This window comes from Antennarius striatus, chromosome 18, assembly GCF_040054535.1.
Source record: "Antennarius striatus isolate MH-2024 chromosome 18, ASM4005453v1, whole genome shotgun sequence".
NCBI lineage: Eukaryota > Metazoa > Chordata > Actinopteri > Lophiiformes > Antennariidae > Antennarius > Antennarius striatus.
The window spans coordinates 18,597,138-18,625,000 of NC_090793.1; the positions used below are offsets into that span (position 1 = coordinate 18,597,138).

Consider the following 27,863-nt stretch of genomic DNA (forward strand, 5'->3'; position numbering starts at 1 on the left):
GGCACACTGATCTGGGATCAATTGCCACCCTCAGATCACTGCGCTACCGTATGATCAAGGGAAACCCGCGGTCACTGAACCCAGATCAGCTGTCAGAAAAGGACAGATAATTAGGGGAGCTGGAGAGTGTATTCAGAAACAGATGGGATGATGGAAATGACATGTGTGGGAGAGAGAGAGGAGAGAAGGAAGAAGAGTCTCTTTTGTGTCAGCTAAATGCCCGAAAAGTAAAACAGAAGGAGAGAGAAAGAGAAAGAGATATTGAACTGAAATGAGAGGGGGGGGGGGTATGTGAGAAGATGGGTGGGGGAGAGAGAGAAAACCAAAAAAAAAAAAAGAAGTGAAAAAGTAAAGAGTTTTATAGGAAGAAATAATGGATGGAGAAGCAGGGAGGTGGTTAGAGAATGACAAAGACGTGGAGGGAGATAGAAACAGAAAAATGAAGATAGTGGTCTGTGAACAATGTCCTTTCCTTCACTTCTCTGCTACCATTGATAATAAAGGAAATTTGAATTTGAGATAGTTCTAAAGTGTGGAAACATGGTAAAAAGGAGACAGGAGGAAAACTAAAACGAAAAATATACATGCAGCCAGTTCGTGTGGTGAGATTGTCTAAAACCAGAATGTTTGAAGAGCACAAAAAAAAAACACAATAATGATGGAGGAGGAAGAGAATGAAGAGGAGGAAGAAAACGAGCTAGCAGAAAAACCTGATGTGACCGGATCAGCAGCCGGACCTTAGGGGAGTATCGAGTCTCGGGTTTGAGGTGCAGACAAGAACCAGCGTGGTTAAAAACACGTACTGGCATCAGAGGCAGACACGCTTTCAAAGACTATAAAGACATAAAGGTCTGGGCGCTGATAAGCACATCCTATACATAGTATGTAATCAACACAAAAATGTTCTGTCTTCAAACCCCCCACCCCCCCACCCCCAGGCATGATTTACAAACCACTCAACTCTCTCCCACATACGCACACACAAATAGAAGTGGAAAAGTGTAACATGTTTGTAGGCGTATTTATTCTCACTGCCTAGTCTCCTTTTAATTGAGCTATTTTATCCTCAGTAAATCTCAACTTAGAAACTCAGGGGTCGTCTTGATAATTGAATGACAACGTAGTGCAAGGATTGGGTCCCTGAGGGCCTCATCTGTTCCTGTGTTCTCTCTGATCTGCTATTTTTATGTGCCGGTTTCGACTTTTTCAAAGCAGAAAACATCTCTTGAGGCATGAAAATCATTGGCGAATGTATGTGATTGCATATGAGCAACTAAAAGTGGCATTAATTTGTTCCTGACTTGTTTTTAAATGTTATATAAAAATTTCAGCCTGAAGCTTTAGGGAAGCTAAGGATAAGTATTAAAATAATACATCACATTGTAGTAAGTATAGCTAGAAGATATATTTCTCATCATGAATGGCGCATAAATGAGTTTCACCTTTTCAAAAAAAAATTATTATTTTTTGTTCAAGAAGGCTAAAATGTTTGTTTTTTATTTGGCTGTGAAGGAAGACACAGATTTACTACTTTCTGAAAATGAAATTCTTTCAACTTTGTCTGGCTAGCAGATGGCTCTAAATGCTGCGAACACCCATGAGCCTCTGCTGATGTTACCATGGACACAGCGCGAGGCACAAAACAGCAATTACGACAAATTGTAGCAAATTCAAAATGTCCCGTTGTGACAAGTAGATACAAAATACCGTTGTATAGTTGCCAAATTTGTCCATCAGTTCTATCAATTTTCTACAAATGCTTATGTGATGATAGATTGTTACTACAGTTTAGCAGGAATTCAAGCCTGACTCAGAGATGACATCACTCTTTATGTTTTTATGCACATGTCCTGAGGACTTTTTGAACCAATGAAACACATATTTGCTTTACATTAAAATTATTCTACCTGGAAAGTGCCTTGAGATAACTTGAGATAACTGCAAATACAACTGAATTGAAATGAAATATTATTATTTTGAAACATTTCAGTCTCCCATGAGACATTAATAGCAGGAGGATGAAGATACCGATGCAATTTGATCATTTTAATCCCCATATGATGTCAAGCTTATTTAAAAAATTTCTACAGATAATTCAAACTTTTGTTCCTTTTGGAAAAATTCTAACTTAAGCAGTGGGAATAAGAAGATGAGACTCGACGTCAAGTTTCATCAGGTTTTGAAAGTTCTAAGACTTTTACAGCGTTTGAACTTGACATTCAGATGTTTAGAGTTTTGTGTCCCAAACGTCAGACGTCTAATGAGTTCTATGAGAATCTGAGCTAAACTTCTACTTTGCGACTACATTCCTCAACTCTCTGACTCACATGCAACCCCCGTTCATTTTAGCTCAATGCTAAGAAATTCATTACAACTCTTTGCGGAAGAAACAAAGGCTAAACAGCGGACTGTGACCTATTGGCAGACTATTTATGCGGCCCACATCACAGGCTAAACAGCACAAAGCAAATGTACTCTGAGCCTCTCAATCAATATGGCCCCATAACCAGATATCACATCGTTTCTGAAAATCCATCACACTTGTACTCACAAACAATAAGCATTATTTGCGATGGGAAAAAAGAAAAGACTGAAATAAAGAACAAAAAGGGAAAGAGAAATAAGCCTGGAGTCATAAAATATTAGAAACCGGTCAGTTTTAAGAGAGAAAGTCTGAAAGGAGCGAAAAGTGAAGGAAGGAGAACAGATTGAGGAGAGATGAGGGGGAAAGAATTAAGGAGACTGATAGTTGAGTGCAGGATCCAGAGGGCATGGTTAACGGTGTGTGTGTGTGTGTGTGTGTGTGTGTGTGTGTGTGTGTGTGTGTGTGTGTGTGTGTGTGTGTGTGTGTGTGTGTGTGTGTGTGTGTGTGTGTGTGTGTGTGTGTGTGTGTGTGCGTGTGTGTGTGCGCGTGTGTGTGTGTTTTCTGTTCATATATATGTGATTGTGAGTGAGTGACCGCCTCACACACACCCACACATAGAGCTTGGCTCATGAAGACAAATGTAGTGACCTTGCTTACTGATAAGGCATGAAGATAAAGTAGTGTTGGATGAAATAAGTGAAAAATATCAAGAAAAAAAAAAGTGTGTGTGTGTGTCTGGGGGGTGGGGGTGGGGGGTGAGTCTGGGGAACATACAGGCCGATAAGGAAATGAGAGTGTGAAGCCAAAGACGAGAGACAAACACAGATACAGCTCAATAGGAGGATGACAAACACAAAATGTACACAACATTATCATAAAGTGCATGAGCACACCCACACACACACACACACACACACACACACACACACACATACACACACGCTGACAGGAACACATATAAACACATCATAGAATCTAACCGATTTCATGCAGTGATGTCACAGTTTGTTGCGGTCAGTGCTTTGTGATGTCATCACCAGCTCACAGGAGTAACAGGTGTTCATTCCAGCATCAACAAGTCCAGGTCAGGACTCTTTAGCTTGGTGCTAATTTCTTTTACCATTTATTAAGCTGAGAAAGGACAAATTTCAGATACGTTGTTGTTTTGGTAACAGGAAGTTAACCCTCCACACCAAAAAGTAAGGATCTATTGATGACCAAGACCCAATCCTCCCACTAGGACTCATGGAGACAGATTTCTTAGCAGGAGAAACTGACCTCTCACTAAGAAACAGACGGGGGGTGAAATCATCGTCCTTTGGTGGAGGTGGCGACGTGACTAATGCTTGGCTACAAGTTGAACTTGTTGGTTGACATCTGTACTGTCAGAAAATGAGAATTTGAACCAGAAAAAGGTTTGCATTGGAGTCAGACGACAAGATTCAATGTTACTGTGTTCTATGTTACACACATCATGGTTAGGAATCACAAAATATAGGAACACAATCAAAAAGATGACCGGTTCCTTCACTTGAAGTAAGGCAAAAAACAGCGTTGTGATCGTTTAACACAATTATACAGAAACAAGTATTTTACTATATAATTAAATGTAATTATTAACAAATCGCATTAATTTTCATTTTCATTTTATGCTGTAATCCCTCGCTTATCTGCGCTTCAAGATGCGCGGCCTCACTACATTGCGGATTTTTAGTCGGTAGTCATGTGATACTGTACACACATGCTATTGGTTGAAAGCATCCGTGTAACTCACGGTTCCTCCTATGACTTTTCTTTAACACAAAAGTGTTTTAAACAGAGTATAGGAGTGTGAGAAAAGGTAGTGCAGATACAATATCAGTATGGGGAGGGTTCATAAACGTTTAAATTATCGTAAATAATAAAATAAATATTTTGTCGCTATATCACAGAATTTCATTTTTTGCGGGTGGTCCTGGAACGCATTAACTGCGAGTAATGAGGGATTATTGTATAATAGTTTTTACATATCATTTGCATTAGAACAAAAAGTTTTCCCACCTCTGGTCCACACAATTTAAAGGAATATTGTTGAAGGGTAAAAGGTAATTCAGTTTTAGGGCTTATTTGAAAGATGTGTAAATCTAGGAAATGTCATCATAAATTGTACAGTATGGCCTACTACACAGCTCTGATTGGCTATCACATAGTCCTTAGGTGGACACACAACTAGCCAATCAGAGACAGACAAGGCAGGCCATGTCATCATCCTAATAGGATTTATGAATTCACTTGGCCAAGCTAAGCGCTAACTCTCGCTATCAGCTCAGCCATGCTGTCACAGCAAACTGCTACGTGTGTGTTCAGATGTGGTGAATAAAAACAAAAATGACGGAGAAATTTAATCAGAAATGAGAAAAAGTTTTCTAAGATGACTGGACAGAAAAGAATTTATTTATTATTCCTGCAACAAACTCCATTAGGCCAGCGAGCCTAATTTGCACGCAGTCTGCTGCCTGTTGTCTGCTCGTCAAAAGTGGAATAACGATTTAATGCCATTGTGAAGTTAGACGCTGACAATACAGTGGATTTCAGGGAAAACGAAGAAAACCCTTCATATATGGAGGCGGGGGGAGAAATGTATGGATGTTGTGTGTGAAACACTTCTAGATGTAAGAGAAAGAAATGAAACGAGAGGCAGAATTTTAATGAAATAAATCCCGCTTTTCAGCTGGTGCAGCCATGGGAGGAGTGGGTTGATGCTGCTGTTCACGATGGAACTCACATGCTGGAGCTTTAGCATCCAACATATCTACATATTTTAATGACAGCACACAGATTATGGTGCATATTTCACCGTGCAGACAGGAGACGCTTCTCTTAGGATATCCATGGCGTTAGAGCACCATCAACACCCACCTTTAGATGAACACGCATCTCTGGACATAACAGAAATGCTATTACACCAAGGAATCAGCCTGAAAAATGTTGTGTCCGCCTCCACTGAGGACGCCCCCCCACTTTGATAGAAAAAAAAGTAATAGGAGTGAATGGAATGAAAGAAGACAACCCAAGTCTCTCCTGAATTATCCATCAGCTTGTCGTGTGCTTGAGAAGAACATGCATAGGCAATGCAAATGCAGAGGTGAAGGGATAATCTTTTTACTTTTTTTATCCAATACCTTCATGCATTTTTATATGTTTTCAGTGCATTCTGTCATTTTTAAAGGGTGAAGCCTCATTTTTGAAACTGAACTTTAGAGGGGGAGACAATACATATGAATTAAAATTCATTTAAAAGAGAAATTTGTTCTCCTTCGGGTGATTTAGAAGCCCGCTTTGCCTTCCTTTAAGGATGTTATGTTCTTATATGTTAATATATTAATAATAATAATAATGTGAGCTAAACTGAGGTGTCGAACTGCTGGGACAATTTAATTGAATCCATCCTGATCTAGATAGACGGACAGATAGGAAGACGGGTGGGAGACAGACAAGCAATCGCACGGCGCAAACATCGCAGAGGTCAATGCTATCACAGAAACGAGCTATTTCGTAGCATTTCATCATCATCATCATCATCATCTATCTCAGTCACTCGCGCTCTCTCTCCTCTCTTTCATGGCTGGATTTCTCATTGATGACAAAGCCATTTATGTCTCTCTTATGTTCCCCCTGCCTCCCTCCTCTTCATCCTCGTCTTCACCCTCCTTCCCCACCCATCTCTGTCTCTCTCTCTCTTTCATTGGCTTTGCTATTCATGTTTCCTCTCTTTTTTCTTATTTTCCTGTGTTTTTTCCTGTTTCGTCTCTCTCTTGCTCTTTATTTTGCCTCCTCCGTCTCCTCTCATTACCAACCCCCTTCTCCACACCCCCCACACCCCCTCACAGTCTTGTTCACACTCACATCTTGGCTATTTTTTTCCTCCTCTCTCACCTGATCTTCATCACTCTGCGTTATACTCCTCCCCCCTTTCTCTCCCTCTTAAATCATTTCCTCCAGCCCTCCCTCTTTTCGTCCTTTCCGTTTTTGCCTTCCTCTTTCCCATGATTTAAATTCCAATCATCATCTTTCTTACTTTCCCTCTACTTTGTCCTCCTCATCCTTGCGCTCCCTCCATTCTCTGCTTACTCCTTCTCTCTTTTTAATTGTTTTCCTCGCTCATCCTACTCACTTTTCTTTCTGTGTCATAGATTCTTTTCCCACCATAATGTGTGCCCCATTCTTATTCTTCTTATTTCCATTTCCCTTCCCCTTGCTTTTGTCCTCCTTTTTTCACTTTTTATCCTCTCCTTCCTTCGACTTTTTTTCCCAAATCTCTGTGCTATTTTCTTTTTTTCTCCACTTTCTTGCATTTTCCTTCAACTCAATTTCTTTCCATCTTCTCGCTACACTTTCAATATCTCTCTCCTTCACCTCTGCCACACTTACTGTTCACTCATCCCATCTCTCATCTTCCTTCCTTCATCCAACTTTTTTTTCTTCTGTTCTCCATGGCCTTTTGCCTCCTCTCTTCCCATCTCTCTATCAAATACCTACCCAACATCCCCTCCGCGCTCTCACCTGTCTATTTATGTTGCTTTTCCAACTTTCTGCACACAAATCTCCTCTCTTCCTGTCCTCCCTCAAAAACCCCCCTTTCTGTCATCCTCATATATTTCCTCCCACTTTTTCCTTCTTTCCTATCCAACTTCTTTTCTATCCCTTCTAACTTATTCATATTCTGCCCCCCTTTTTTTTTTTGCTTCTTTTTTTCCTCCTACATTTTTTTTTTTTTGCTTCTTATTCTGGTAGAAATAAAAGTTTTCAGAAATCCATGGCAGCGTTATAAAATATACAATCAAAGAAAAAGAAATGCATCAAAGAAAAAGAAACTTACAGTTAAAATAAGTACATAGATGAAACTTTTATAATAGATTCCACATATATACAGCTGTTCTCCTTAAATAATTTATTAAGCAGAACAATCACACATCCACATTTCCAATTATTGATATCTCGCTTCTGTTTTTTTCTTCCTTCAGCTCTGAGAGATAACCGCATCCAGCTGCACCGCTCCACGCCCACCGAGCTGTCCATCACCATCGCCGAGGTGCAGCTGTCTGACGAGGGCGAGTACACCTGCTCCATCTTCACCATGCCCGTTCGCACCGCCCGAGCCACCGTTACCGTGCTAGGTGGGTCACGCCAATGCAGACGTGTGCATATTGTGAAAGAAAAATCTGTCATGTAGATGTTACAAACAGGTAGCATCTTTGCCAGACCTTAAAATAAACCCTGGAAGTGGAAGCACAGGGTGCGTATCTCTCCAACAGCTGCTTTAAAACACATTTTTTTAAAAATCTTTTTATTCTGAGAAAATGTTCTTTTAAACAAAATACGGTCAAGCATTTACACTGATATTAGTTAAACTCTCACTCCTGGTTTAACTCTTTCCTTTGTATTACCCGTCTGACCTTGAATGAGCGTCCCTGTCTGAAAGGCTCATCCAAATGCTTCACATACTAATGTCCTCTGTGGGATTTTACTGTAATGTTCTTATGGAGGCCTAATGATTCAGAATGGCATTCTTAACATCCTCCCGCTCATACTCATTCTGACACATCTTTAAAGGCTTGATTGACATCTGTACAAATCAGCTCAACTGCAGTCTATCTTCATCCCCCCCCTCCCCCCTACTTGTAGGAATGTAACAAAAGTGGATAATTTGAAGCTTTTTTGATGTCTTTTGTTATTTTTTGCTCTCTGCCGTCATGTTGTTTCAAACCAATTTTTACAACAATGTCACCTGCAGGAGTCAGACTACACACACACACACACACACACACAGAAAAAATGTCAGGAAAAAAATGGGTCAAATTCACCTTGAAAAGCTGCTGTAGCATCGTGTTAGCTCGACCTACCCTGCAGCTCACCCTCGCTGGGAGCGCTGTGAAGTCTGACCCTGCAGATCTGTTGTAAGTGTGATGATGGGCTCAGAGAGAGAGAGAGGTTTGCCTGTCGGCATGAAGCGAACGCGGCGGTTGTCCCGAGCAGTTTAGTGAAGCGCGTCCATGATGTTAGGAGACAGATTAGAAAATAAAGTCTGCAATCAATGCAGCAAAAAGCAGAGATACTCTCAAGTCTTTTGGAGAAACACTGGATCACGGTTGTGTTTTGAGTCAACAGCCTCGCCTGTGATGCCTTCATTGAACAGAACGGACATCATCGCTCATCGCTTTGACCTCACTGTAAGGTTATGACCTCACATAACTCTTGTCTGGAGGTAAACCGGCCTCCACTCATCTTCTCTGAAAAGTGATTGCTGTTATCTTCGGGTGTGGCGCCTCTTTGTAGGCGCCAATAAATTATAGCGCTCCTGTCAGAAGTGGTCATCTATGTCTATTGATGAGATATTGGCTTAATCAGCTTTATAACCTTGTAAGCAATCTTTTCAAATATTGATTCTTATAAGTAAAGCTGTTCGTCATGTGTCAGCCAATTCTGACCGTGTTTCACGGCTACCCGCTTGAAGATGAGAACAAAGTAACGTGGTTGGCAGTATGGTAATGCACCAGCTAATGGATTTACTGTATGTAAGGGGGGGGGGGGGACAGCTGCTCTGATATTCCTGAGAGGCTGCGGTGGGCAGATTTACAGCCAGCGTCTCAGGCCATCCAATTCCCCCCTTTTTAAATTGCTACGTAATGAGTCATCGTTTGTGCTGATCGAGAAAAAAAAAAGAAAAAAGCAAAAACCCACCATCAATCGGAGGAATATGAACCCAGAATGCAGTTCTTGCTGTGGCGAAGATGTTTTTTTTTTACCTGTTTCCAATGAAAAATGCTCTCATTGGAAACAAGTGATGCTGAAATTTAGAGTAGAGCAGCGTGGCTTGAAAAAGGCCACACAAGCTTGTTCCCGAAAAAATTTTGGGTTTTGTTAGCCAAGTAGCTGTGTAAGCATCTCTGAATAAATAATTTTGACAGCATTTATTCAAACATTTTGGCGGTGTTGCAGAAATTTATTGAAAGGAATTCAATATGGTTGTTCTGGACAACGCCATGAGCAGCAGAAAAGTCTGTAATATTAATGTGACGCATGCGTGTGTGTGTGTGTGTGTGTGTGTGTGTGTGTGTGTGTGTGTGTGTGTGTGTGTGTGTGTGTGTGTGTGTGTGTGTCACACTAAAGATGAAAACAGGTCTACCTTAGCTGTTTAAGTTCAAATTAACATGAGAATCACTGCACATTTATTTCTTCCAGTTTTGCAGGTTAATTGTGATTCAAGCTATTTTTTCATTTTTTAAATTTATTTTTTGCTTTAATCGACAACTTTGACTGTATTATTGCATCCAATAAATATTGCATGCCCCCTGGGGGGTGGGGGGGGGAGCCAAACCATTAAAAATGTATGGTAAAATGTCTAAAATGCAAAGAACCCACTGGGAAAAATCAACCACATATCAGGTTTGTGTGTGTGTGTGGGGGGGGGGGTGTCTGCAGCGTTCATGCGTGTGTTATTCATTCTTGTGTTAACATGTGCAAAATGTGCATCGTACACAAACAGTCATGAGAGCATAACACTGAGTATGGTCAGTTTAGAATGCTTGTACATGTGTGTGTGTGTGTGTGTGTGTGTGTGTGTGTGTGTGTGTGTGTGTGTGTGTGTGTGTGTGTGTTAGTGAAGAATGCCTCTCTGTTCTCTCCTGAGCTGAGGAGAGAATAATTTATAACGGCTTTAGTCTCTGTTATTCTGCTTGAAGAGGAAAAGGTCTCAAAACAGCCTCTCTGACCATTCTATACGTACACTATTATGTCCTCATTAATATTCAGTGTTTCTTTACTGCGAGGGAGCTTCTGCCCACGGAGCACTACATCAAATACTGCTACATTAAATATTGACCACGTTTTTTATTTTTGATGTATACCTTGGTTAGTTCATAACACTTAATATCGGTAAGGCTGTGTGTGTGTGTGTTTGTGTGTGTGTGTGTGTGTTCAGTATATCTACATAAATATAACCAGGTTAAAGTTTGGACACACCCTCTCTCTCATTTATTGGTTTTCCTTCTTTCTTTCATGATTGTCCACATTATAAATTCTCAATGAAGGCATCAAAACTATGAAGTGAAATAACATGTTTTAGATTTTAGATTTTTTTCCCCCCTTTTTTGCTTTTATTACCGCTTCACACACCCTTGGATCCCTCTGGAGGAACTTTCATGGAATATTTTTCCCAGAGGTGCTAAAACTTGTTGTTGTGCGGTCCATCTCATCTCAAACCATCTCGATCGGGGTTCAGGTCAGGTGACTGCGGAGGCGGGGGTCATCTGATGCTCCATCCCTCACCTTGTTGGTCAAAGCCCTTATTACACAACCTGCAGGTGTGTTTGGGGGTCATTGTCCCTGTTGATGCTTGACAGCTGAACCCCTCCTTGTAGAGATCATCCATTCATCTTCTCTTCATCCCAAAAAGACTCGGCAGGAGGATCCAAAGAGCTCACATTTGGACTCCTCAGACCAAAACACAGATTTCCACTGGTTTGACATCCATTTCTTGTGTTTCTCGACCCAGATGATTCCCTTCCGCTTGTCATTTCTCCAAATAGCTGCTATTTGACCACGAAGGCCTGATTCTCTCCGTCTCCTCTGAACAGTTGATGCAGAGATGTATCTGCTACCAGAACTTTTGTGTGGAATTAATCTGGGTTCTAATCTGAGGTGCTGATAACTTTTGTGAGGCAGGCACCTCAGACGAGCTGATCCCCAGCAGCAGAGGTGACCTTTGCTCTTCCATTTCTGGGGCAGTCCTCACCTGAACCAGTTTCATTTTAGGGCTTGATGTATTTTTGCAACTGCGCTCCGTGACACATTTCAAAGTTTGTGGAATTTTCCAGACTGACTAACCTTCAGCTCTTAAAGTAACAATGGACTTGTCGTTTCTCTTCACAGATTGGTTCTTGCTGTGATTTGGATTCTGACAGTTGTCAAGCAGGGCTGTAAACTGTGTAACCGACATGACATCTGATGGATGGAATCTAAAATAAAAGAATGTATTTGGAGTTCCTTCACAAATTTTTGGTTGATGTGTAACTCCGTATCTCTTGATTCATAGTGCTAATGTCTTCAGTTTATATCTATAATATGAAAAAGCAGTTAGAATCAAGGAAAAAAAATTAAGTGACGTCTGCTAGTGTATGTACTGTGTGCGTATATACTATGTATACTATATATACTATATATATATATATCCTTGCATGTTACACACATGAAATGAAACAACTGGTACAAAAACTTTCTATTTTTAATGAATATACTTTCCCTACCTTTCTTTCCCAGTCTTTCCTCTCTTTCAGCTCTACTTCTCTGTCTGTCCATCACCCTCTCTCTCCTCCCTTAATGCACGAGAATGCAGTCTACGGCGAACCGAATGTTCATTATTTTCAAAAGCAGAGTGACAGTAATCTCCACCAACACTTGGAGATAAGTGCCGCCCACATTTTTTTTTTTTTTCCTCCAGATGGAGTGCAGAAAAAGTTTTCATTTTTTGCCACTTGTGCCTCCAACCATGATGTTGATTCTGGGACATTTTGTAAATTGGATGCGCAGATTTTGTCTTCTTGTTTTTTGGTTGTCACTTCACAGTTAATAATTAGTAATTAGTCAAAAATGTTTGACAGTACAGGAATCTGGAAGAATATCTCTTAGAATGGACGCTGAATGTAATTTTGGTTTGGCTGTGGGGGGGGGGGGGTGAGGGGGGTCATTCCATCTCTGTCTGTGTCTCACATCAAGTGTCCACACAAAATAATGAAGCCTGAATGAATCATTCAATATTTGATCTAGTCTTTTTACTAATGGACACATAAAATTATTTACCAGACTGTCTGGAACTGTAAAAACTCCAAGGCTGCTGCAGCTATAGAGCTCATTTCAATGTTACACCACACTATAATTTTTTTTAAATTAATTTCATTCCCACATTCATCTCAGTAGACAGCCATCTTTCCTTTTGGGACTTCACTGCCAATCTTGGAATACTTAATGTGTGCCACAATTACTGTTGGAATGGTGGGTTAATGAAAGATTTCATCATTGTGTTTGGGGAATAATTTGGTCTCAATATTCTGCTTCTTCATGCTTCGCTATCATGTTTTTAAGTCTTATTCAAAACTGAATGATATGCACTTGTCATCAGAACGGTGAAATTTGTCAGTTAATACAATTTTTCAAAGTCAATTTAAATATTTTGCAATGACTCATGATTTAAAATCCTTTTGATAGCACTCATAGATTGTTTCGCGAAATTAAAATGTTCATTCAACAGTAGGTTCATTGATTAAATCCACCAAATTACTATTTAGCTGGATGTGGCTTTTAGAACAGTAAGCAGATGTGATATTGGCGAGAAATAATCAGTCCCCATTGTGAAATAAGCATTTCCTTTCCTTTTTAGTGCTAATAATCACTGGTATTATACTAATTTACTTTATATAAAAAAATCACTTCAACTGCTGGAGTTTTTCTGATTTCTCTTTTGAAAAATTACAAGCAGACTGCTCTTCAAATCTCATAGTCTAACAAGTCCTTTAAACACAGTGGCAGTAAAAGATTTACATCCGAAGTTCAGGGCCTATGTTTTAGAATAAAAAAAATGTTTTTTAAAAAAGAATTTGGAGGTACAATTAATCATAGTCAATAAATAAATGTTGGAAAAGAGGGAATCTTTTTAGTCATGGAACTTGAGTGTGTTGATCAATATTGCATTATAATGAAGTGAATCAAAAGTGAGTTTTGTTGTGTTGTGCTGCTGCTGCCTTTTCTTGTGATGTTGGGACATTTTCGATGCTCGTGTGAAGCTGTTCTTTTGCAGTTCAGCGTTTTTGTGGAACTGTACTTTGGCTTTGTGAGGTAATATTGCCACAGTTGAGGTGATGTTAACTTTGGTCACATATTGACAGTTTGGCTGCATTTTGTGGCCTAACTGCTTCTTCCAGCTGCTTCTGCCTTTATTTCCGAGACAGAAAAGTCATATTTTCTCAGCTGTAAGTGTTCCCATAACAGAATTGGGGTTTTTTTTTGTGTTTTTTTTGCATCTGTCCTGATGCACACTGACTTGTGAGTTTGTTGCTTCTGGACTTTCAGGGTGTACAGAAGCTGTACAAACATTTGAAGTGCTGTGCAAAAGGACTCAAATCATTGCAAACCCGCACCATTATCTTTTTCTGATGCCTTTTCAATCACAACTTTCAGAATCGACCAAATATTTTTTGATACGTAGAAAGTTTGCTCTCTCTGACTCCTCTCTGGCTACGAGGTGAAACCCTGCGGATTAAAAGTTTCCTAACTCCACAACTCCTTCTGTCTCCATCTTTCTCTAGGCGAGCCAAGCAAACCTCAGATCACGGGCTTTGAGAATCCGGTGCTGGAGGGGGGCACCGTCATCCTGACCTGCACCAGCACTGGCAGTAAACCCCCTGCCAGCTTGCACTGGTACCGGGGAGAGGAGGAGCTGAAAGGTGAGAGAGTCTTGGGGGGGGGGATGCTCTGATTGCGTGTTGTGATGTTCATGTTATTGGCTTGTCATGCCGGTGTGTGTGTGTGTGTGTGTGTGTGTGTTGATGGAGTGTGATGTAGCGTTTAGCTGCAAGTTTGAGCTACACAAATGCAAGAATGTGGTTTGTGTATGTGTGTGTGTGTGTGTGTGTGTGTGTGTGTGTGTGTGTGTGTGTGTGTGTGTGTGTGTGCGCGCACGCTGAAAAACGCCGCAAATGTGTTTTCCTCCCTTTTTCCTAACATTTAATTCAACTTCTAATCCTGTAAATTTGTGCTTGTCCATGTTTCAAGACACTGTGTGTTTGCTTTGATCGTGTTTTTTCATGTTAGTGTATCTGTGTGTGTGTGTGTGTGTGTATGTGTGTGTGTGTGTGTGTGTGTGTGTGTGTGTGTGTGTGTGTGTGTGTGTGTGTGTGTGTGTGTGTGTGTGTGTGTGTGTGTGTGTGGATGCTGTTTGGGTTTTTTTGGGGGGGGGGTTTTTATTCCCCCTGCAAGTATATATGTGTCATCGGCTGAGCTGCGACAGTATCCACGACTGGGAGTGACACAGCAGCGAGCGAGCGAGCGGGGGGGGGGGGAGATAGCGTGGGTTGGATCTAGTCAGGGGATAACGACAGAATCCAGCAATAAAAAGGCAGGGCAGAGGAGAGGATGAGAGGATGAAGGGATGCGCTTTGAACAGAGGAACAGAGATAGAGCTTTGCGTCAGGTCAAGGCAGACCGGGTCTTTTGTTCCAGATAAACAGGAAGAAATGAGCAGAGGAAGAAAGAGCAGCGGAGGACAAATTAAAACCGCTTTTCTTCTTCCAGACAAATTGAAAAATCAAGGAAGACGATTGGCAAGACTCTGACTCACACCAGTGGTATTGGCAGTGGTAGCATTTTCTCCAAAAAGTATGACAATGTTTCCCGGCAAAAAAAACCAAAACAACAAACCCTCCCGACGACTGACATCTTCATCAGTCAAAAGGTTTTACTGCTTGGTTTTATCGAGCAGAACAAATATGCTGAAAGTGTTGTTTTTGTCGCCCTTTTGCTCCTTCCACCATCTGCCATTTACTACAAAACTATAAGCTTTAAGCTGTGTTTGCACTGGAGGAACAGCACCCTCTGTCTGTTTGGAAAGCTCTCCAGCAGATGTCCTGCTAGATCAAACCCTGCCTCGCCTAGATCGTCTTTGCAACAGTAATTACACCAGCATAATATGGTGATATAATACGATAATGATTTATTGATGTGAAAATGCGACACTTAGGCTTTTTTTTTTTCTTTTATTAATACAAAAAATGTCCATCTTCTGTCGCTGAAGCCTTGGCAGTGTTAGTGTTTGCTGTAATTATGGATTGAAATGAGTCGAGAGAAGACGAAAAAAAAAAAATGGACCGGAGCTACAAAGAGAAAGGAGGAATGGATGGGAGTGCTGCCTGCCTGAGGACAGATTATCTGCTCTTTTGTTACGGCTGAAATTTACAACAGGGGACAGATGGGGGAAAAGGAGTCTGGAGTGTCTTTTAAGAAGATTTTTTTTTTTTTTTTGTTAAATCGTACCTGCTCGTGCATTTATTTCTCAATGTTTTGAGAATATCAGCCTGTTGAGATCTCCGCCAAATAATCCCACTTATTTAAAAGCGACGTTTTATTCATTTGAGGCTTTCATGAATCTTTTCTAGAAAACTAGAAGCTTTTTGTTTCTCTAAATCCTTTATACCTGCCTTTAGCTGAGGAAATAGTTTCATATTTAAAAATGGACTCATCTGCTCTTTGTGATTTACTTCTTTGTGCCAACGCAGGGGGAAGTCGTACATGCTTTGTGTTAAATAACGCTTGTGGAGATATAGGGAGGCAGTGAATGCACAGCACATCCTTTTCATACAAAAAAGTTTGCCACAGTCCTACAATTTATCTTTCTCTCCTGCAATAAACACAGTTTTTTTGCCTAACCTTGACCATAAAAGGGACTACACTAAATTAGACTTGCAAAGTAATTCAGGATTTTGCTGAATCAGCAGTCAGCCAGTGGGGATGTGCTGTGCGTGTGTGTGTGTGTGTGTTTGTGTGTGTGTGGGAGATGTTCTGACTTGTAAATTTGGTTGAATTGACCCTCAAAACAAGGGAGACCATAGAGAAAAAGCAGGCGGACGGAGCTTTTTTTGTGAGGAGATCAACTGGATGTGAATGATGGTGCGATGGAGGCCGGGCCCAGCTGTTCTGACGCCACACAACACCGGTCGTTGTTGGAATGCCAGACACTCACACACACACACACACACACACACACACTCACACACTCACATCTCTGGCTAGATAGCAGCAGCAGCAGAGCGCCACAGGTCAGTGTGTTACCAGTACAGCCTCTCATTCATGGGTTAGAGAGTGTGTGTGTGTGTGTGTGTGTGTGTGTGTGTGTGTGTGTGTGTGTGTGTGTGTGTGTGTGTGTGTGTGTGTGTGTGTGTGTGTGTGTGTGTGTGTGTGTCTGTGTGTGTGTGTTTGTTGGAAAGACTGCTGCTCATCACCGAGTCTCTGACAGCGTCACTGTCAACCCTGGAAAGGAGGTTGTGTGTGTGTGTGTGTGTGTGTGTGTGTGTGTGTGTGTGTGTGTGTGTGTGTGTGTGTGTGTGTGTGTGTGTGTGTGTGTGTGAGGGGGATGACAACGATGCAGGTAGTTTGTGAGAGACGGCGACGCTAAAAAAAAAAAAGAAAAAAGTGACGCACACAAACCAGAGAACAGACGGAGGAAGGAGCGTGGTAGAAGTGTCAAAGAAGCGACGGAAGAGAGGGATTGTGGGAAATGGGAGAGAACAGTCTGGGGAATTAAGAATACCACAGAAGAAGAAGAAGCAAGGTGGGGGGTTTTTTTTGCGGCTGAGCGTGAGCGTAGACTTGGGGGGCAGGAGATGAAGCTGGAGTAGACTTGTTTTTTAAAAGAAGAGTGGTAGAGAGTGCAACAGGAGAAAAAAGAGGAAGGGGGAAAAAAAAACCAGGAGGTGCGGGTGATGAAATGGAGAGAGAAATCCAGAAAGAGGATTTAAATCGAGAGGATGTGGGGGGGGGGGGACTCAGAGTGAGGGAGTACGGGAAAAGGGAGTGGTAATGGAGAAGAATGAAAGCTAAGAGCTTTGAAGACTGTATTAGTTGTACTGTGTGAAAGGGCTATGGATCATTTAGTGACATCAATGTATTGGATTGGGGATAATGGGGATTTATGGTGGTACTTAAGGCCATACTGGCTGAATATTGGCCCCAGATTGTCATAATGCAGGAACATGGGGCGTATGGTGGAGGGTACACGGGTGTGTGTCCAAACTGAGAAGCAGGACGGAAGTGATGAAACACACAGTGGAAGGGAAGCATTTAAACATGTAGCATATTCAAAACACTCACATCCTTAAAATAACAGAATAAAGGATCTGAAAAATGTTACGAAAAGTCCAAAAGTAAAAAGTAATCTCTTTGGCAAAGTGACACCTCCTCTCAGATTGCTTTGCAATTACATATAGTATATACATATAGTATATACTGTCTTACATAACACCTGGTTTTTTGCTTCACTGGTAATGGAATCGCTGTGAGGGCAAAAATTTGAACGAGACATAAGATAAAGATTTGAAAATGAAGTGTGACAAGAAGAGCTGGTTGTCACACCGTTTTATGGAGGAATAAATTAAGGCCCCGCTAAAGTCTTCCGCTATTTGATGGATAAAACTCATTCTCATTCTGCAGATAATGCTTAGATTTAGTAGAGAATGTCAAATATTCTGAGTAATGTTTCGTTTTATGAAAATGGAAACAGGGAAAAGCGAACATCCAAATTTCCAAAAGTTAAAAAAAAAAAATCTCGAATTTAGTTTTTCATTTATGTAAAATTTAAAGAAAAAACCCATAATACATCACAGGGAATGAGTGAATGATTGACACGTTTGATTGATGACTGACTTAAAAAGGTGCAGCAGTTGTTAATAGTGTGGGAGTTTGTTTAAATTAAAAAGAAATTTCACACTCACTGTGTATAAAATGTAAAAAAAAAAAAAAAGTGATTCGATAAAGACGGTAAACAGTAAATGTTCTGCTGTATAGATGAAATGAACTTTTGTTTTCTGCAACCGCCAAAAAAAAAAAAAATGTGCAGAGAAACAGAAGCGTGGAAGTTTCCCAAACTTTTTTCATTTTATTTCATTTAATTAAACGAACAGATGACCTCATCTGGACCTTTAAATTAAGACTTGGGTGCTTTCACCCGGCTGTAATCCGATTTAGGCTTAAAAATGATGACTGTTTTGATTATTTTAAGACCTTCCCCTCATCCACAGAGGTAGGATTTTTTTGCTGAGTGTGCACAGCAGTGTTTAGCCATGCACTGCCTTCTATTCACAGCGGCACATTTTCACACCTCCGAGTAGAACCCGTATTCTACTCGTGGCGACTGAGTCGCTTCACTGGAGTGGCTGAGGGTAAGCTCCTTGTACAGTCGGCAGAGTTGTGGCATAATAAGGAGATTTTAGTCACTCGTTCATCTGGTTTTCCTACCATGCTCTTTTTTTTAAAAGTATTTTTGATCCACGATGGAGCCGCAACTGATGATTACTTTCATTACTGATAAATATTATCAACTCAGGGTGCGGGGAAGGGTTGCATTTTTTTAAAATGTCAAAAATTTCATCAGAATTTATTTACCTGAGCTGAAGTGAAAGCTTTAAATGACTTGTTTTTATCAGACCGACAGTCCAAAAAAGCCAAATATATTCAAGACGAGAAGTAAATGTCATATTTTAAAATGTCTTTTGCTTCTCGCCTGACAACAGCCAGAGGGAGGGGAGAAGAGGGAGGCAGAGAACCCAGCAATGATTTTCTGATGAATCTCTTGAAATAGTAAATTGATTATATTGTCACAAGGAAAATGGTGCAGTCTGCAGAATAGTTTGTAGTAGTTTTCTCTTTTTTTTTTTTTAAATTTATGCCATTAGAATATCAAGTGAATCAAAGAAAATATTATGATAGTTCCAAATGCAGACCAAAATCTTGCAGTAATCTTTTTTTTTTTATAATTGTCTGACATGTTATGAAATTTGTAATCAGACTCATGAAAGTGTCTCCTATGTCTCATATGTCAGTTTTCATGATTAGAAAAACATAAATGACTTTATTTCCATCCTCTAATCACTCCGTTGACTACTTGTTTGAGCTTTAATCCAGAACCAGCGGTCACAACTAGAACACAGCCTTAAAGGCTCACATGGGCTGGCTGCAGTAATTGCTGCATCGGGTTGTTTGGTTCTCCTAACATGATTATTTTATGGTGAATTGCACATTGGAGGGTTTAAGCATCATCAGCACCACCACCTCATCTGCATCACATCACTACCTGGGGGGAAGTTAGTCACCTTTTTTATTCAAGGAATACGAGTTTTAATAAAAATAAATAAATAAATAAATAAAGGTGCAGGCATGCCATTAAATTTTCAGCAGGTACTGGAATATAGCTGAGGTTAAATATTTAAAAGCAGAATGCCACACACACTTATACTAATTGAATATTGATATTTATGTTTAAAGATTCATTTGGCATTAAACCCCCCCCCCCACCTTTGATGATATGATATTTAAAAGATTTGGTATTTTTGTAAAGTGAACTTTTTGAAACTAATAATATAATATGATATAAAGTCATTATATCATAAATACATGCTTTAAACCGACCATAGCTTGATCCTGAAGGGTTCCAGCTTCTTAAGTGAACACATTTGATATTTTGTTCTCACATCATCTCACCTTCAATAACAGATTTTTGGTCACTGGGGAGATGTGCGGATTAGCTGCAGGCAGCATTGACACCTTAGTTGATGTGTTGAATTTGTTTCGCAAGCAACATTTATATCCAGCAACGGTGGACAAGCATGATCTTCCATTTGTAGCTGTTTGTGTTCAATTGAATTCTGGTCCAACATCCCCCTCCCTGTAAGTTTCCAAGCAGCAACTCCTGAGGGGGAAGATCAGATTCTTTAGGCTGCTTAATGTTCCGCTGCGTCCCCTATAGCTGGTTCCTAACTGGGCAAACCATGGAGTTACAAAGCTCTCAGTAAGTTATTAATAACTTTGCGTTTCGGAAGCCCGCTTTCTCTTGACCTCTCTCTGTCTTTCAACCAGCTGTAGAAGTCTTTAATGAGGGGGATGCTTGTTTCTCTGCTCCTCAAACAATAAAGAAAACAGTTTGTGTACTCATTCAGCCTGTCTTCTGTGTGAAATAAACCCAAGGAAACACACTCTCCTGCTGGCAGGAGCAGGATCGGCCCCCTCGGAGAGGTCGTGTCTCTGCCCTTTTCTCTCGCTCCTCAACCTTGACATAAATAAAATGGCATAAAGTTCATGGTTTGCAAGTGGAGGTTATAGCGATTAGTTGGTGGATTTTTCCCGCTACTTGGACAGTGATTATCAGCCTGCGTCACGGTTCTGCTAGTATAAAAACTCACATTACGTAGATGAGCTTTGTCAGAGCCGTAAACAGCTGCTGCCGCTGCAATTGGGGCTAATGAGAGCATCAAGGGGTTAGGCATTGTAAATATAAAGATTATTGTACTTCATTTAACCATAATTAAAACGCAAAATTACCTTAATCCTAATCCAACCATGCAGATAGTTTTCATCTGCATGAACTGATTATTGATTTCTATTTTTTTTTTCTCCAGCCTGATGGTTGTGAATTTAAAGCAACAACAAACAACATCCTGATGACAGCTGATAATCCTCAAAACACACAATGAACATCTTTCATTGGGACTAGTTCAACACAGAAATATTCCCCCAGTATGCTCGCAGCCTCTTCTTTTGGATTAAGCAGATTAAGGAGGGGTTCCCGTTTGTGTGTGTAGAGAGAGGTGCTCAAGATTTCAATCAACTCCATCGTGAATGGGTGAAGATCGGATTATCGGTAAAAAATTATCACGGCAAATATAGGCTTTTTAAAAATTTTATTTGAGCTCACCCTTTAAGAAGCCTAACCCCTTCAGTTTGTGTGTAATCCACTGTAACAATCCTGTTACTGCTCTCCAGTCTGATTTTCTGGTTTCCCCCTTTCTTTGCAGCAGCAGACATGCAAATGTACTGATTATCTAATAATGAACTGAGGAAATGTGAATTATGAGTAAATGTGCATCACTGCCGTCTTGGGGAAAAAACAATGCTTGAACTGATTCCTCCTTATTTTTTTTCTTAATGAGTCTGTGAAGTCAGTTCTGTGACCCTCTGAGCCTGAGAAACTCATGAAAACCCAGTGGTATAATTTCTAAAAAAACACCGTGCAGTAGAGTCAGCGAGTACATCATGAGTGAGTAAACAAACACGATTTCTTCATTCCCAGGTCTAGTTTCTGAGACCCAAACATCTTTAATGCTGAGAGAGAGAGAGAGACTCCTCTGAGTGTTGTAAGATTATTGAAATGCACCTGGAAAGTAAACTAATTTTCTCCTTGGGTCAGAGGACTGGTTATGGTAATAAAATGAGAGATGTCATTAGATTCTGTGATATTTGAAGAGTTCTCTTGAGGAGGAGGAGGAGGAGGAGGAGGAGGAGGAGGAGGAGGGTCTTTAATATCTGTGTGTGTTTGAGAGAGTTAGAGAGAGAGAGAGAGAGAGAGAGAGAGACAGAGAGAGAGAGAGAGAGAGAGAGAGAGAGAGAGAGAGAGAGAGAGAGAGAGAGACTGGGGCAAAAAAAAGTGTGTATGCATGTCTGTTATTCAATCTCCTCCCCTGCCACTATCTCTGTCTCCTCTGTGTATGTTATTCATGAGCTTGACCTACATGTGCCCATGCATGTGTGCATGCATGTGTATGTGCGTGTGTGTGTGTGTGTGTGTGCGTGTGTGTGTGTGTGTGTGTGTGTGTGTGTGTGTGTGTGTGTGTGTGTGTGTGTGGGTACATGCAGCGCAAAGTGATAAGGTTCCGGTCCACTTTCCAAGATTTCACCAACCACTTTCACGGTCTGACCACCCAGTTAGATGCATCGGCTTACAAAAGCACTGAGATTCTCCAGATGATAGTCTCCACCGCATTTCTGCTTTCATATACTCTAAACTCCGGTGGATGCTGCGTCACGTGAATCTCTCTCGCACGTGAATCTCTCTCTTCTTCTTCATCCTCTTTTCATGTCGTACACACACAGAACTGGCGGATACTGCCAGAAATATAAAAAAAATGAAGCGAAACTGCAGTATCTATATGAAAATCTGTGAATATTATTACTTACTAAGCCATAAATTCACACCTGTTTTATCACTCTGAATAACAAAATATGGCTGCAACAGCTTGCGGTGAAGATGCCGTAGATTCTCCTCTATCTGCCAAAATAAGGCTCTGTTCTTGGATATAGCTCCTTCTCCAGCCTCCTCCTTGGATTTCATTACATGTAAATTGCAAAAAGCCGTTTCCTAAGCAACGGTAAAGGATGTCCAAAGAAACTTGGACTCAGCAGCAGGAAGATGTCTGTGGTTCCTTTGGTGTCCTTCAGCGTGAAACATCACAGACGAGCCTGGTTTAGCGCAGACGAGAGATCTGCAAGCTGATGTGAAAGGTTACGTTTGTTTATTGTGTTGTTTTTGTTTTTTTATGTTTTATGAAGAAGAGGAAATCTTCAGGAGGGACTTTGACCACACTCGCAGTATTTTGGAAAATCCACCAAGAGGCTGAATCTGATGGTTGTTTCATCATTAATTCATCTGAAAAAATAATCTCTTTGATTAATAGTTTAAAAAGCTCAAAATTGGCCCATCATAATTTTAAAGTTGGCAGATAACTTGATTTTCTTCTCCAAAAAAACAACAACACATTTTCAACACAACAAACACACACTGGGCGTGCGATGACGTAAAAACGGGAAATGCAAAGGCTGAATCCAATGAATATTTGACAGTTCAGATTGATTGATCGCTTCAATCATCAGTCAATTCTCAAAAAAAAAAAAAAAAAAGTTTGCTGACTCGGTTTCAGTCGATCCATTCATCGTCGAATCACTCTGACACATTTTCACCAGGGCGCACACCCTGGTGCTTGTCCTCTTATCTTTGAAGGCAACCCTGCCAGCTTTTTTTTTTTTTTTCCTTTTTAAATCACCTTTTCATGGATAAAACTGAACAGTCAGCCAAAAAAAAGTTCACTTTAGTGAGAAAAAAGTGTGTTATTGCTTCAGAAATGTGTGTAAATGTGTGTTAGACTCGCAGTATATGTGGCATATAGTGATAGATAACGGAATAAAACACTAAGGGGCCACAAGGTAACGGCACAGAAAGAACATTTATCATTTAATGAGAACAAATGGGTGTCATTAAGGTCCACTTCTACAACATGAGACCACCATGTCTTAATTACAGTGAAAGGACCTTTTCCAGTGTGTGTTTGTGTGTGTGTGTGTGTGTCTATGATTGTGTGTGTGGTCCAAATGTTGCGCCCTGGCATAGATTCACACATCTTTCCCTTGACCCGTCTTCCACCTTTTTTACTCGTCTCTCCTCACCCCCAGGAGGTCCCAATGTGGTGGAGTCCGTTCCAGACGACCCCACCTACAACGTGAGCAGCGAGCTCACCCTGGAGGTGAGCCGCGAGGACGACAACACCCTGATCACCTGCGCCGTCAACCACAGCTCCCTCAACCCCGGTGATAAGAGGACCGAACAGGCTCTGCGAGTGTTGTGTGAGTCAGTCGGGCGGGGGGGAGGGGGCTTGGTGGAGAAGCGAGTCGAGGGGCAGACAGGTGTAAGAGTGAAATCCCTGCTTTATTTTATTCCCACCTTTATTCCCACTCTCGCTTTGCCCGGCAGCACAGACACATTCCGTGTCTCTGCAGTCGGGTATCGTCCCCCATTAGCCGTGTGTAATAATGACCACACAGGACTTTAACCTTCCTCTGATGGTGCACTCGTCCAGAGTTGAATCACTGTGGCCAGTCGGGGCCAGTTATGGTGAAAAATGAAACCCCTAAAGAGGCCCGCGTCCGGATCCGTGTCAGTGCTGCCACCCTGTGGACCGAGCCTCTCCGGTGCATCGCCTCGGCAACGTGATGCGAGAAAGGTTGATGTCATCGCGGGAGGCAGGGAGACGGTGACGCCTGCAGGATGCAGATCGGCACTGTCTCTGCGCATATGTGTCTTTTTTTGCATCCTCTGAGTCTGCATTTGTGTGTGTGTGTGTGTGTGTGTGTGTTTGTGTGTGTGTTTGATCACAACATACAGATTCCCCAAATGTGCAAATCCAGCCCCAGAGCACTCTACCGAGAGAGGGGGAGAAGTTTCGCCTTCAGTGCTTGGGTGATGGCAATCCTGAGTAAGAGATACACACACGCACACACACTCACACACAAACACACAAACACACACACATTGTTTTACCTTACCAACTTTTAAATTTCACTTGCTTAGAGAATATAGATTTTTTTTTTTATTGATTCATTTTACTCAGTACACCAACGGTAAGTCATTAAATGAACAGAACATCCACATCACATCATTCACTCAGTATCGTTTGGTCAGCATATAATTAAACATCGTCATGTTCCAGCATTTCCAGGCAGCTTGCCACATTATTAAGAGGCCTGTGTTCTGACAGCTACTGATGATTTGAGTCTTGTTTTTATTTAACAGGGATCCTTGTAAGTCAGAGGACTTAATGCGACACGTGGTGCGGCGCCGGGCGCTTCGTCTCTTAATTCATTCTCAAATAAGCTTCAGTGGCCCGGTTCTGTTGGAGACACAACAACAGATCCTCACTAAAAACACCTCTATCTCTAGAAGCTGCCCCCGGATATCTGATCCGACCTCGGTTCCGTCTCGGCAGGTATTGACCTCAGATGATGTCAGTGAGAAATAGTGGCCGGGGTGGCAGGAAAAACAAAGCTGGCTGGTTTTGGTGCCAGACGTCTGAACACTTTGGAGAATGAAGAATTTAATTAAAAATAAATAAATAAATACATTTTAAAAAATGAATAAAAATCACATCGATCCAAAAAACCCCAACATAAATTTAAAAAAAAAAAAGTGGTTGACTGATACGACTGTTTTACTGATGATGGTGGTTTTTCAGCAGACAGTTAATTCTGTTTTTTACGTACTTGTCTTTCTTCGAGAGCTCGTCGCTGTTTTATCATCTCCTCTTGGCGAGCGCGCTAATGTCATCTCTCACCTGAAATTGAGCCGTGTGCTCGTTTTTTAATATTATTTCTGCAGCTTGTAAATCTTTTGGAATAACACAAGGGGATTATCTTTCCTATCTCCCAAACGTAGTAACTTGACTTTCCTTATCTTACCGCAGCGTTGGAGCTGAAGACTGTCGGACCAATTCAACCTGTCACTGTTCCACTAAGTGTTTACAGGCGCTTTGGATCCACATGCACACACACACACACACACACATTCAGTTATTTACTGAGGAATTTAAACACACAATAACGCAACCTGAAGACCCACAGTCACTAATTAATCTTCAATCTGTGACACGTCCGTGTGCAAGGCGTGAACCGTGACATGTACACGAGTGTGCGCGCAAGTCAGGCGAACAGAAACACCTGCTCCTACAAGCTTAACACTGATGTACACCGATACGGTGTGTGTACACAGTTACTATGATGCTCATACACACACACACACACAAAAACACACTGCAACCTTCTTAAACGCGACCCACACAAACACACTCCCTCTCCTGGCCTTTCTGCATTATAGATGAACCTCCATCCCAGCAGCTCTATTGATCCACTCTCGCCCCCCCCCCATCCTCACCCCATCCCTCCATCATCGAGTATCTCGTCACTCTTGGCTCTTTCCCTCCTCTCCGTTTTGTCGCTCTGCTTTCTTTGCCCCCCCACCCCTCTCGGTTTTTTTTTTTAATCTCTCCTCCTATAACCCTCCTCTATCTCTAGACACACCTTTTCCCTTTACTCCCCATCCATCCATCCATCCTTCCTCCTCATCTGCACTCCTGTCCCCACCCCCCACCCCCGTCCCTCCCTGTCTCCACCTCCCTTCTCTTTCCCTTTCAGCTCATCAGAGCAGCGGCCAGGAATAGGACTGGCTGTTTAGTTTGATTGGCAGTCAGAACAAGATGAGGGGGGTGGGGAGACGACTGTCATCTCGTGTGCATGCTTTTACAAGCAGCGAGGGAGTCGATGAATTCGAGATAGGAGTGGGGGGAAGAAAAAAAAAGCAAGGCATGAACTACCAGAGTCAGGAGTTCAATTCCCACAGCGACCGCCGAGCTTGAAATGCATTTTTTTTTTGTGATATAGTTCAACTCTGTGGAGCATCCATAGCATGATATATTTACTACATAAGAAAAGCTCTTGTCATAAAGTAATAAATGGTGCTGCGTAGATCAAAATGAGCTCCGGCTCGGGGTTCAAACTCCAGCTGGTATTGCTGACCTCATAATAAATGGAGAGGTTTAAGATAAAAAGCGTCATCTGAGTGACAGGGGCTGTGGTGTTTTGTTTTTTTAAAAAAAGGAAAAAGGAATAGGACAATAGAAGAGACATATTGCGATATTGAGGCAAAAAAATAAAAATAAAAAATGACAAGGGAAGGAGAGGCGGCATAGGTGAGGAAAACAAACCGACAGGAGAGGGAGAGGTAGAGGCAAAGTGTGGGCGGGAGAGGAGACAGGAAGATTTGGTGACAAGCGGCAAATGACTAAGACAGAGAGAGAACAAACAAGAGAAATCCTGTGTGTGTGTGTGTGTGTGTGTGTGTGAGTGTGAGTGTGTGTGTGTGTGAGTGGATGAGTCAGTGTCCGATCCAATCAGATACCACTTGCCCCTGCAATCTGTCAGTCAAAACCCAATCACAGCTCCAACACCTTTCCTCTGACACGCCCAGCCACTCACATCCCTCACTTCCTCTCTGACTGTACCCCCCCCCCCCACACACACACACACATACACACCCAGTCAAACCCAATAAAAGTCACTCTCCATTCCATGATACACAGTCTTCTCTCCATGGTCACATCCTGTCAAAAGAATAACTTACCGTATCAAATTTGTGTCCTCTGTTTCCGTGACGACTGGTGGCAGGAGCTTCCTAATGGAAGAGAAAGGAATCTGTGCTCTACATTCTATTATACCCCCTCCATCTATTCGATCACCAGTGCATGCAGTGGCATCACATTTCTGCACTTGAAGACATTTTAACTAAGTTAGATTGTTCACTTAACACATTTACACATGGAAAGCCTGGCGTACTTTTGTTTAAGCGAAAGCTTCTTTGTGCAGTCAATGTCATCGCCGCGGTTGGGAAACCTCAGGCGACACGAGGCGGGAACACGTTCAACACGTCAGTTTTTTTCTGAATGAAACCGTATCGTAGAACTAAAGAGACAAGGACGAGTCGGTTCATTCATTGTCTAGAAAACTAGTATTTTCTGCACTATAAGGCGCACCTTCAATGAATGACCTATTTTAAAACTTTTTTGATATATAAAGGGCACTGGATTTTAAGGTGTATGATTTATAAGACTCACCTTCATTGAATGGCCTATTTTAAAACCTTTTTCATATATAAGGCGCATTGGATTTTAAGGCGCTGTTGGTTTTTGAGAAAATTAAAAGGCTTTTAGGTGCGCCTTATAATACAGAAAATACTGTAATTAGAACAGCTTTACATTTGTCCAGGAGAGGAGACAGGAAGTCGAAGTGGGAGGAAAGTTGGACTGATGTGTCATTAAGTAAGCACTTTGTTAAAAACAAGATACGTTAACTTTGTTTTTCTAGCCTCTACAACACATATTTCAAATTCATGGCCCGCGGGCCAAATGTGGCCCTCCACATCATTTTATGTGGCCCTTGAGAGCATAAAGACCCGAGTGTCTAAAAAAAAATTTTTACTGTATTTTTTTATTTTAATAATTATTTTAATAATAAAATTAATTCAGAAAAAATATTCTGCGCGACTATGTTTGTAAAATTTCTTTTTTTGTTATTTTAATAATTAATTTAATAATAAAATAAATGCAAA

At 41.3% G+C, this 27,863-nt stretch overlaps 1 protein-coding gene across 4 annotated transcripts in view; it reads left to right on the forward strand.

Annotated features, from left to right (window-relative positions):
• The window catches only part of cadm3 (cell adhesion molecule 3), an 81,863-nt gene that overhangs the window by 46,397 nt on the left and 7,603 nt on the right, over positions 1 to 27,863 (forward strand). For all 4 annotated transcript variants that reach the window (XM_068340613.1, XM_068340614.1, XM_068340617.1 and 1 more), the window contains exons 4-7: positions 7,369 to 7,521; positions 13,705 to 13,842; positions 23,384 to 23,554; positions 24,093 to 24,183. In XM_068340613.1, coding sequence (XP_068196714.1) covers positions 7,369 to 7,521; positions 13,705 to 13,842; positions 23,384 to 23,554; positions 24,093 to 24,183 — 553 coding nt within the window. The remainder of the gene's footprint in view (positions 1 to 7,368; positions 7,522 to 13,704; positions 13,843 to 23,383; positions 23,555 to 24,092; positions 24,184 to 27,863) is intronic.